Source organism: Schistocerca gregaria, chromosome X (genome assembly GCF_023897955.1).
Source record: "Schistocerca gregaria isolate iqSchGreg1 chromosome X, iqSchGreg1.2, whole genome shotgun sequence".
NCBI lineage: Eukaryota > Metazoa > Arthropoda > Insecta > Orthoptera > Acrididae > Schistocerca > Schistocerca gregaria.
The window spans coordinates 391,827,215-391,839,958 of NC_064931.1; the positions used below are offsets into that span (position 1 = coordinate 391,827,215).

Consider the following 12,744-nt stretch of genomic DNA (forward strand, 5'->3'; position numbering starts at 1 on the left):
CTACGGTCGCAGGTTCGAATCCTGCCTGAGGCATGGATGTGTGTGATGTCCTTAGGTTAGTAAGGTTTACGTAGTTTTAAGTTCTAGGGGACTGATGATCTGAGATGTTAAGTCCCATAGTGCTCGGAGCCACTTGAACCAACCCTCACCTCCGATGAACATTCACCATTGAGGACAACGTACTGGGTTCTATTACGTAAGAAGTCTTCGAGCCACTCACATACTTGGGAACCATATGCTCTTAGTTAGGAGGCTGCAGTGGGGCACCGAGTCAAATGCTTTCCGGAAGTTAAGGAATATGGTATCCGTCTGATACCCTTCATCAATGGTTCACAAGATATCATGTGAAAAAAGGTAGAGTTACGTTTCGCAGGAGCGATGCTATCTAAAGCCGTGCTGATGCATGGACAGCAACTTCTCTGTCTCAAGAAAATTTATTATATTCGAACTGAGAATATGTTCGAGAATCCTGCAACAAACCGATGTTAAGGATATTGGTCTGTAATTTCGAGGATCCGTCCTTCCACCCTTCTCATATACAGGCGTAACCTGCGCTTTTTCCCAGTCGCTCGGGACTTTACGTTGGGCAAGAGATTCGCGATAAATGGAGCAAGCTAAGTAAAAAGCCAATTCAGTAGAGTACTCTCTGTAAAACCGAATTGGAATCCGATCAGGACCTGGTGATTTATTTATTTTCAACCCACTCAGCTGCTTCACAACCCCAGGGATGTCAGTCTCTATGTCCTCCGTACGGGAGTCTGTACGAGACTCAAACGGCGGTATGTTTGTACACTCGTCCTGCGTGAAAGATTTCTCAAACGCTACATTAAAAATTTCAGCTTTCGTTTTGCTGTCTTCCGTTGCCAGGCAAGACTGATCAGTGAGTGACTGGATGGAAGCCTTCGCCCTGCTTATCGATTTTATGTAAGATCAGAATTTCCTTGGGTTTTCATCAAGATCTTGTGCTAAGGTATGATGTTGGTAGTGGTTGAATGCTTAGTGCATCGCTCTTTTTACAGCAGCACGAATCTCTACTAACTTTTACCTGTCCTCACTCTCCCAATCTTTCTTCTACCGCGAATCCAACTGCCTTTGCTTCCTGAGCATTCTCCGAAATTCGCTGTCAAACCACGGTGGGTCTTTCCCGTCCGTCTTTGCAGGTAGTAGTGAACTTGCTAGACAGAGAAGATATATTACACATTGCTACCTCCGCGTTCGACGTGACCCCGGGTTTGTGTACTGGTAGCGCGGAGCAACACGTGCTCTCTCACCCGCCTGCACGACCATCTACTCCGCCCCGTTCGCGGGCAAGTGAACAAATTTCACACCAGGCACCCACTAAGAAACTGAAAACATGTCCGAACTGCATCCGTGCACACCCACGTTACAGTTGCCCATCCCGTCAAATACTGTGTTATTTTTGTAATAAGAAAGGACATGTGCAAACTGTGTGTAGTAAGAGAAACTCTAATTCACCAACTGACTCCCGTTCGCGTGACTCGCGTGGGCGTCACCGCAACGGCAACGGCCATGATCATGATTCACATCAGCCTATGGATGTTAATGCTATTTATTCAAAGCCTTCTGCTGTAAGTGCTTCGAGAGCTCGTCATGGGAATCAAGTATTGCCAGACACTTCCTCTCGCATTCATCGCGATGCGAGGAAACTTTTTGTGTCTTAGCTCATTTGTGGACGTTATCTTCGCATGCAGCTGGGCACTGGTGCGTCAGTTTCTTTACTGAACATATCGACGTATGACTTGCTTTATTCACTCCCGCTTCATCGTTCACATTCCACGCTGGCTGCACTTACTGGACAGGAAATCTCAGTGCTTGGCGTGTGTAGTTTGCTAGCCATGTATGGTGCCACGACCCGTACAGTGTCTTCCCATGTGATGCTACGAACATTTTTGGCATGGACTCATTTGAACTCTTTGGAATTGCAGTTCACGACAATGTACTTTACATCAACGCTATTGACCATGCAGACTGTGTTCCTACACTAAGATACGATTTTGTGAACTCTTTTCTGATGGCCTTGGTTTTGCAACAGACTTTGCAGCGCATCTTGTAGTTAAAGACATGCCTATTTTTCGGGGTGAACGCCCTGTACTGCACGCACTGCGCAACGCCGTAGCTTTTGAACTTAAACATTTGGAAGACATTGGTGTCATTGAACCTGTTTCTGCTTCGCCATGGGCTTCGCCTATCGTGTGTGTGTGAAGGAACCAAACGGTCGTCTCCGTATTTGTGCTGACTTTAAGTCTACAGTAAATCCTCAGACAGTGGCAACTACATTTTCCTTACTGCATCCTGAAAACATTTTTGAAAAACTTGGTGCGTGAAAATTCTTTCGACTGACTTGCGGGACGCATACTTTCAGAATCTGCTCGACGAACAGTCGCAGAGCTATTTTGTGATCAACATCCACCTTGGATTGTTCAAGTTTCGCCGCCTTCGGTTCGGTTGTGCTTCGGCTCCGGCTATTTTTCAGTCTTATTTGCAGCAGTTGTGTGCCATTTTCCTTGGTTGCACAAATTATCTGGACGATATTGTGGTATAAGGTCGATCCGCTGACGAACATTTGCAGAATTTGCATGCCTTATTTATTGGACTTTTGCAGGCAGGACTAAAGTGTAACAGAGGCAAGTGCAATTTTATTCAAACTGATATTCAGTATTTAGGACTTATGATTAACGAACAGAGTATCCACTCCTCGTCCTCACCTCTCAGTGCAATTAGAGACGTGCCAGTACCCAGGAACTTGAAAGAACTTCAGTCTGTGTTGGGCAAAATATCATATTATATTCGGTTTATACCAAATGTTGCGCAGATTGCAGCGCTTTTGCATCGCCTTTTACGAGAGAACGTTCCTTTGGTTTGATCTTCGGGATGTGAGGCTGCCTTCCACAAGCTCAAATCTGCTTTTTGTGTGATCGCTTTTTAATTCCTTTCGATCCCTCCAAACCAATTGTTTTGGATGTCGATGCATCTTCTAACGGCATCGGAGCGGTTCTCTCACACCGCATGAAGTCTATCGATCGCCCGACAGCTTTTGCGTCTAAGTTGCTCAACTCTGCCCAGCAAAACTATTCTCAAATCGAGAAAGAAGCCTTATTGTGTATGGTGTGACAAAGTTTCATAATTTTTTTTACGGTAGCAAGTTCTATTTGGTCACCGACCATAAAGCCTTAGATGTCGTTGTTTCACCCGTCAAAGCCAGTTATGGCCCATACTGCACAAAAGTTGCAACGGTGGTCTGTCCTCTTTTAGAATACTGCTGCGCAGTGTGGGATCCTTACCAGATAGGATTGACAGTACATAGAAAAAGTTCAAATATAGGCAGCACGTTTTGTATTATCACGACATATGGGAGAGATTGTCACAGAAATGATACAGGATTTGGGCAGGAAATCATTAAAAGAAAGGCGTTTTTCGTTGGGACGGAATCTTCTCACAAAATTTTAATCACCAACTTTCGCCTCTGAATGCGAAAATATTGTGTTGATACCGACCTACATAGGGAGGAACGATGACCACGAAAAAATAAGGGAAATCAGAGCTCGTACGGAAAGATATAGGTGTTCATTCTTTCCGCGCGCGCTATACGACGTTGGAATAATAGAGAATTGTGAAGGTGGTTCTATGAACCTTCTGCCAAGCTGTGATATGCAGAGTATCTATGTAGTTGTAGATGTACGTGAGGAGGTCTGAGTTGAGGTGGTGAACTGTTGTCGGGATGATGATAGGTGGATGCTCATAAAAACTTCGCTATTAGTCATACATTTCACTGAAGAACAAACTAGAACATTCTGTGGTGCAACGTCCTCCATAACAGCCAGTGTTAAGGAAGTGACACAACAGTTGGCCATGGTCTCGGACGACTGCCTTCTATGGCAGAGGACTGATTTTACCTGGTAATTGGCCTGAAGATGGCCCACTGGGATGCTGAGCCACAGAACTGATCTTGAAACCATAAGCAGAGGCCCACAGTTAGTGGACGCCAAATCTCGTGGTGGCTGCTTGTAGCATCATGTCGCCTCGAGGAGCGGCATACACCTCTCCTCGTAAATAGTAGCTACCAGACGGAGACACCTTTGACTGAAAATAATTGTAATTTATGTTGGGACAGAGCGTTCTTGCTTTGCAAGTCACAGCTAGCAACCATGTAGACCATAAGATGTCTGTTGATTGGATGTTAAGTAACTGGCCTACAAACGCCTTTCTGCTGTGTCGTCATTATGGCAATGCTAGCTTCTTTCCCGGAGCACAATATGGGAATCTGCCAGTGGCATTGCTGCATCTGACGTAATTGTGTTTGGTTGGATGTGAGCTGGCCCACTAACTAAGTCTTTTGCAACAGTCATTGCAATATCAGTTTTGTATCTCACCTGGAAGTTAGCGCATGGGTCTGTTCCTGTAAACTGAAAGGTTGGCTGAATGAAGGAAGTGAGTAGGAGCAGGGAAAGGTGAAAATCTCTCGGTACTGCTCTTGGAAATGGTTGTACTATATCACAATATTAACTGAATACATAAATTTGCACTGAGGTGCGAAGCCTTAGACTCATTGTAGGTAGTACATACTCTCAACAGGAAGCAAAGCTTCCTGCCGTCTGCTCTTGATCAAGATGGGCAGAATCTGTCATGGAGCTCATAGACCATCACAGCACCGGCTAGAGGACGCTGTCGTTGGTGCCTGTTTTAGTACCAACTTAAGAACTTTCACCTCCACTGTCGCATCGTAGCTATCGATACCACATCTCTCCCGCATGAAACGATGCACCGCCATTGAGTAGGGCTTCCGACTACAGGTGGAGAAACCCAGGGGTGCGCAGCTGATGGGCGGACAGGCGAACTACTGAGCTGTGCTATCCACTTGCGACCCTGAATTGCTGGTGGAAAACTGCGCACCGCCACTGGGTATGCTCGGATGAGCAGGTGGAGCAACGACCTCCATGGGCGGCGGCGGCGGCGGGGCCGGCGGGGGCGGCGGCGGCGGCGTGACAGCAGCATCAGCGGCCATCGGTACCGGCAAAACGGAGGAACGTGGTGGCGGCGGCAGCAGTGGCCGCAGGTGGGCCGTGGTGGCGGTGAGAGGCGCCCGTCCCATGCAGCTAACCGGACTGGCAGCGGCGACTTCGACGACAGCAGGCGGGGCGACCGTGGCGGGGTTGCGAGCAGCGAAGGGGCCATCGGTGGAGTCGTAGGCTGAGGTGGCGGAATCCGTGAAGCCTCCAATTCTGCCAGAAAACAACCAGCGGCAGAAAACCGAGGACGGCACAAACGGATTTGGTTCCGATGTCTCTTGTCAGTGCCAGAGGGACCAGAAATAACAAATAAGGCGAGGCCAAGCTGGAGAAGAATGAGTCGCTGCTCCCAGCGCTGCCTGCCAGAGAAAAAAAAATAGAACACTAAGTCATGTGGCGCCAAGCCAGTACGAGGCGAAGCAGCGGGAGCGGGTGCAATAGCTGCAGGAGCGACCGATGGGCGCGTCCATGTAGCAATTCCACTGGGGAACGGGTACCGAGCGGCTGCGAGCAGTATGAAGCAAGGAAAGTCCAGAGCGCATGCTCGCGAGAATGCGTGGCGCAAAAATTGCTCATCTGCGACATAAACATACGCACAAAATGTTCAGCTTCGCCGTTCGCCTGGGGGTGGAATGGGGCTGAGGTCAGATGGCGAATGTCATTAGCAGCACAGAATGGTACAAACTCTGAGGACACGAATTGGAGGCCATTGTCGGAGACAATAACTCCAGGAAGACCCTCAGTGCAGAACATAGACGTCAAAGCCTGAATAGTACTGGCAGATTCAGTAGAAGACATTGGTACAACAAAAGGAAAGTTTCTAACTATTAACCATCGGGTATCCTAGTAAGGACCGCAAAATCAGTATGAACGTGTTGTCAAGGCGCAGTAGGTTTCGGCCCCACGGAAAGAAGCGCTGGCGGGGAGCAGATTGATGCTCTTCGCGACAGTGACAGTGAGCAAGCAAATTGTCAATATGTTTATCATTGCTGACCTAAGTGCAGTGACGCCGCGCTAATTGCTTCATCCGCACTATACCCCAATGACTAGCGTGCAGCATGCAGAGAATTTCGGACTGCAACAAACGAAGTACAACCACACGAGACTGATCATTGTCAGGTCGTAACAAGATAACACCGTGGTGTACAGACAAGTTGAGACGTTGCGCAAAGTAACGTCGAACAAGTGGATCACCTACCTGCATAGCAGATGGAGGCCATTGAGTACGAATAAACTGCAAAAGTATCTTCAAAGAAGCATCCGCGGCTGTCGCGGGAGCAATGCGACGAAAATGCACCGGAAAACCATCAGCAAATTCCTTACCTTGTGAATCAATAAACATGCAGGACAATTCGGAAGAATCAGACACTTCGTCAGGACCGATAGGCAGACGAGACAAAGCATCAGCATTGCCATGCTGGGCCGTGGGCTGAAACAAGTTTTCTTAATTGTAGCGTAGTGTCCTCCTTAGTAGGCTTGTTACATTTTCTAAGTGTCCTGCCAATAAATCTCAGCCTTTCTTTAGCCTTCCCCACAACAGTTTCTATGTGCTCTATCCAACTTGAGTTCTTCGTAATTGTAATACGCAGGTATTTAGTTGAATTTATGGCTTTTAGATTAGACAGATTTATCGTGTAACCAAAGTTTAAGGAGTTCGTTTTAGCACTCACGTGGATGACCTCACACGTTTCGTTATTTACGGTCAACTGCCCATTTTCGCACCATTCAGATATTTTTTTATTTTTTCTAAAACGTTTTGGATTTTCTTTTGATCTTCTGGTGACTTTATTACTCGACAAACGACAGTGTCATCAGCAAACAACCGAAGACGGCTGCCCAGATTGTCTCCCAAATCGTTTATACAGATAAGGAACAGCAAAGGGCCTGTAACACTACCTTGGGGAACGTCTGAAATCACTTCTGTACTACTTAATGACTTTCCGTCTATCACTACGAACTGTGACCTCTGTGACAGGAAATCGTAAATCTAATCACATAAATGAGACAAAATTCCATAAGCACCCAATTTTCCTACGAGCAGCTTGTGTGGTACAGTGTCTACAGCCTTCCGGAAGTCCAGGAATACGGAATCGATCTGAAATCCCTATTCAATTGCGCTCAGCAATTCGTGCGAATAAAGAGCTTCACAGGAACGATGTTTTCAAAACCCGTGTTGACTGTGTTTCAATAGATCGTTTGCTTCGAGGTAATTCACAATTTTCGAACACAATTTATGTTCTACAATCCTCCTGCATATCGACGTTAGCGATATGGGTCTGTAATTTAGTGGATTACTCCTACTAACTTTCTTTACTATCGGTGTGACCTGTGCAACTTTCCAGTCTTTGGGTACGGATCTTTCGTGGAGCGAACGGTTGTATATCATTGTTAAGTATGGCGCTAATGCATCAGCATACTTGGAAAGGAATCTAATTGGCATACAGTCTTGACCTGAAGACATGCTTTTATTAAGTGATTTGAGTTGATTCACTACTTCGAGGATATTTACTTCTACGTTACTCATGTTGGCAGCTGTTCTCGATTAGAATTCTGGGATATTTTTTCGTCTTCTTTTGTGAAGAGATTTCGGTAGGCTGTGTGTAGTAACTCCGTTCTTATCGCTTTGATTGTTTTTTGTCGCTAACGTACTTCACATACGACCAGACACTTTTTGGATTTTCTGGCAGGTTTCGAGACCACGTTTCGGTGTGGAAACTGGGATAGTCGTCTCATATTGAACTCCCCGCTAAATTTCGAGCTCCTGTAGATGATCGCCAATATGGGGATTTTGCGTCTGTTTAAATTTGGCATGTTTGTTTCGTTGTTTTTGTGACAGTGTTCTAACTAGTTTTGTGTACCAAAGAGGATCAGCTCTGTCGTTTGTTTGTTTATTTGGTATAAATCTCTCAATTGCTGCCGATACTATTTCTCTGAATTTAAGCCACATCTTGTTTACTCCTATATTATTAACTTGGAATGAGTGGAGATTGTCTCTCAGGTTGGCGTCAAGTGAATTTTTATCTGCTTTCTTGAATAGGTATAAATTTCGCTCATTTTTCGAGGATTTGGGGATTACATTCAATCTCACTACTACAACCCTGTGTTCACTAATCCCTATATCGGTTTTGATGCTCGTTATTAACTCAGGATTATTTGTTGCTAAGAGATCAAGTGTGTTTTCACAACCGTTTACTATTCGCGTGGGCTCATGAACTAACCGCTCGAAATGACTTTGAGAGAATGCGTTTAGCAACATTTCGGAAGGTATTTTATGCATACTTCCGGAATTAAACATGCATTTTCGCCAACATGTCGAGGGTAAATTAAAGCCACCACCAACTCTTATTGTATGAGTCGGGTACGTGTTTGAAATCAAACTCAAGTTTTCTTTGAACCTTTCAGCAAATGTATCATCTGAGCTGGGAGGTCAGAAAAAGGATCCCATTATTATTTTATTCCGGTTGCCAACAAAGACCTCTGGCGGGAGCCCTAGAGACGCCAAAAGGAAGGCGGTTATAGCGGAAAAGCCCAAAAGGACTGGAGATGACCAAAACAGCTTTGGATGGCTCATCCAAAAGTAACTGTAGGTATGCATCCCTCAGGTCAATTTTGGCAAACACCTTGCCGCCAGCCAATTTCGACAAAATGTCCTCAACCTTCGGGATGGGGTAAGAATCGACAACAGACTGAGCATTGGCAGTGGCCTTAAAATCCCCACAAACGCGCAAGGACCTGTTGGGTTTCTCAAGAACGACAATGGGCGTAGCCCAACGGCTATTGGGAATGGGGCTGAGGATGCCCTCATCCTCCAGGCGTTGAAGATCCTGCCGTAACTCGTCACGGAGGGCGAAAAGAACCGAGCTAACATTATGGAATTTTGGGACAGCCAAGGGAAGGATTTCGATGTGGGCCTCAAACCCTGAAACTCCCGGAGACAGGGTGGAGAAAACAGCAAAGAATTCCTGCAATAGCTGCTGGCTCCGAATAATGGATCTCTAAGCCCAATAAAGGGAATGATTCGTGCCCAAGTGGTTCATGGCCGTGGGCGCGGAGAGGACCAATACCTGTGCCTAAAAATCATGGAAGCGGTACTGGACCCGACCAGAGAACCACCCTTGGAGGTTAAGGACATCATTACTGTAGCTCCGCAGGGTCATGTGAAAAGGATGGAGAGGTGGGGAACCCAAATGATGGTGGAATCCAGCATCGATGATGGTGGCGAAAGACCCTGTATCCACCTGAAACAGGAGGGAGACGCCATCAACCTGTACCATCAGAGTGACTGCCGCCATTGAAGGCGGAAAGACGGACTGCACAAAGGAAATCTGCAGCGGAGGGACGGAGTCGTCTTCCAGAGAGTCAGAAGCATCGATGGACGTGTGGTCCACGAGCATCGAAGAGGATGACCGGCACACCGCCTTGTGGCCCTGTTTTTCGCAGGCTGAACATTTCACATGTCGAAACCGACAATCAACTCGCGTGTGCGAAATGAAACGTTGCTGGCAGGACAGTAACCCTTGCTGCTGTTGTGGCTGGGGCAGCTGACGCCGCACTCGCGGTGGCTAGTCCGGTGGTGGAGCGGCCACACACCCTGTATCCAGGAATGGGGGAGAGCCTTCTGTACGGGGGGACCTGCGAGACCCCTTTGAGGCATACTGGCGCCGCGACGGAAGGGCGACAAAGACCTGCGCTGGGGGAAACAACTCGGTCAACGAGCAAGTAGACTGTTCATGAGTGCGTACAACATTGAAGCCAGTATCCAACGATGGATCTTTCAATTTGAGAAAGTTGGTCCACAATTAGTCATCCGGAGCACGTACAAAAGCATGTCCCGAATGAGCGCTGAACCATACAACTGTTTACACGAGGGGTTACCACAAAAAAACCGACTGTCCCGGGAGAGGCCTTGAAGTGTGGCAACCCACTCCCTATAAGATTGGGAGGGGAGCTTCTGACAACTAAAAAACTTGTGACGGACAGCCGCCACGTGGACCTGAGAATCAAAATACTCCAACAAACTCGAAGTCAACTGTTCATACGACAGAGTGTGTGGCTCCATGTCAGTGTGCTGCTGCTGCTGCAACAGATGATATATTTCCGGACCGACGTAGACAAGAAGAATCGCAAGCCCCTGTACGTCGCCAACGACGTTGTTCCAACCATGCTACATAATTGCCCCAACCTCGAAAGACTTGTCAAACTTAGGAAAAGCGGGAGGCGTGACCCGCAGTACCATGAGAGGGCAATCGGACGGAGCACTCAGTGCCTGAGACCCACGGGAGACAGCAGGCAGAGCCTGCAATTGCTGAATAATAAGTTCATTCGTCTGCTGCATACTCGCTAAAAGCGCGAGGCCGATCGATGCCCTGAATATCCTCTGCCATGGAGGAGAACAAGCAACAAACGGGAGGAAACTACAAACCAACTCGTCGCCTCTACTACGTCTGCGTAAGCTGAAGAAACTAACGATCAAAGCACAACAAAAAATTTATTGGACTGTTCAATTAACCGAAACAAATTCTGCAAGTATAATACCAACATAAAACAATGACCTGAATTCGAATCACAACTACATACAAGAATAATATAGAAAACAACTGAGACTTCTCTGATATACCAAGGCTAATCCAGAGATCAGCGAGAAAATCCAAGCCGGGATGCTGGGGCGGCAGCTATCCATGTCTGCTGGAGGTCGATGAACTTCCGATGTGCAGCCGAGCACCTGCCTTTATATTGCTTTGGCGGATTAGTACCTTGGAACTATTTTCTATCACGTGGTTGGACGTGTGAAAATAGTTCCGTGATCTGCAGCGACCTCTTCCTTATGTTTATGTGGGCCAGTAGTGGCCCCTGGTGGCCGCTGGTGTCTTTGCTGTGGTGTTGGTGTTGTGGTTGTTGCTGTGGCCTTTCATCAATATTGCCAGTCGGTTGTATAGTGCTTCGATGTACCTGCGAGGCGGGCAACCCGCGGCGGCAGGCTTTCAGTTTGGTTGCTAATACTCTAGGCGGCGTGATGTCTGGTGGAGAAGGCCCCAACATTAAGGACATCTCACATATCCATGCCCGAGGCAGGATTCAAACCTGCGACCGTAGCAGTCTCGCAGTTCCGGACTGAAATGCCTAGAACCGTTCGGCCACCACGGCTGGCACACCGTTAGGTTCTTCACAAAAATTTCAGCTGAGCTTATATCCGACTTTAGCCAGCTTTCAGTGCCTACAACGATTTGAGTATCAGTGCTTTCTATTAGCACTTGGAGCTCTGGTACTTTCCCAACACATCTACGACAACTTACAACTATTATACCAATGATTTCTGTATCGACATTCTTCCTGTGTTCAGCTTGCACCCTTTGTGACTGAACTCCTTCTTGTGTTTTCCCAAGGCCCTCTAACATAAACAACCACCCAATCCATGCCACACAGTCCCTGCTACCTGTGTAGCCGCCTCCTGCGTATAGTGGACACCTGACCTATTGAGCGAAACTCGAAACCTAACCACCCGTTGGCGCAAGTCGACGAATCTGCAGCCTACACGCTCGCAGAACCGTCTCAGCCTCTGATTCAGACCCTCCACTCGGCTCTGTACCAGAGGTCAGCAATCGGTCCTGTCGACTATACTGCAAATGGTCAGCTCTGCTTTCATCCTGCGAGTGTCACATCGAGTCAGTCCACCTTTTAACAGCTTTTCAGTTCTGTTTTCATGTGTGACATGTGGCAAGTAAACTCACACTGGGTTCAGAGGATGTGGAAATATGAACCTTATTTTTCTCTGTCATCAATGGGTGTGGCTCATTGTCTGGAATGGTATAAGGTGTTAATCATGTGAAGCTTCTTAGGAGGGGAAGATGAGTTTTGTTTAGAAGTCCGAGTTTTGTTATAGTTTACGCCGTTTCGAATGGGGAATGTACTTCATTTCAAGCAATAGATATGGCTCGCTATGTTTAAGCACATAAAGTAGTAGTCATGAGTAGCCGTTCAAGAGGAGAAGTGAAGTTACAGTAAGTGTTAGTATAGAATTAGATTAAGTGTAGTAAGGTGGCATGATTTTGAACCACATTACAACTACTACTCCGCAAAGAAGACCCTTTAATAGTATAAACATCGAGACAGGAAACCATTAACGATACCGTCATCGACTAGGGATCTTAATTTGTAGCAGAATATCTGCACGTTGGGTGACGGGAGGCTGGCAGGAGAACGGGAAAGACAGAAACGAGGCAGGCAGGACTGAGAGCTGTAGACAACATGGAACGAAAACTCCTGGAAACCCCAGGGGGGTCGACCGCGGCCTCGCAGGAGCCACGTGTCCGAGGGCAAGGCGAAGACACAGGGGCTCGCTCACAAAAAGCGTGGCGGCGTGTAGGTGGTTTTCCAAACGGCCGGAGCAGTAGCTTCTGGAACAGTCTGGAAACTTCTAGAAGCTTTGGTCGATTGCAAAACTGGGAAAGTCGGCAATCTGAAACGAACGCCTTCCAGCAACATGACTGGCCACACACATTAAAGGGGAGAAGGAAAAAGAACAGAGCTAGGAAAAAGCGTTGCGACTGTGAAACACTTGTTCCTGGGGTGTCGAGGAGAGAGGTTGGTCCTGGCGAGGTGTGCGACCTCGTTACTGGGACAGAGTACTTGTAGCGAGAGCGTGAGGATCGTTTGGTGTTCCTCAGCAGCCGTGGAGGTGCCTACGGAAGCTTTTGGTGAGGTAGAATTTATGTTATCT

The 12,744-nt window shown here is 47.2% G+C and overlaps 1 protein-coding gene across 1 annotated transcript in view; it reads right to left on the reverse strand.

Annotated features, from left to right (window-relative positions):
* Window positions 1-4,855: 4,855 nt before the first annotated feature.
* The window catches only part of LOC126298082 (WAS/WASL-interacting protein family member 3-like), a 30,073-nt gene continuing 22,184 nt past the window's right edge, over window positions 4,856-12,744 (reverse strand). Inside the window, exon 2 of the mRNA XM_049989399.1 lies at window positions 4,856-5,240. Coding sequence (XP_049845356.1) covers window positions 4,856-5,240 — 385 coding nt within the window. The remainder of the gene's footprint in view (window positions 5,241-12,744) is intronic.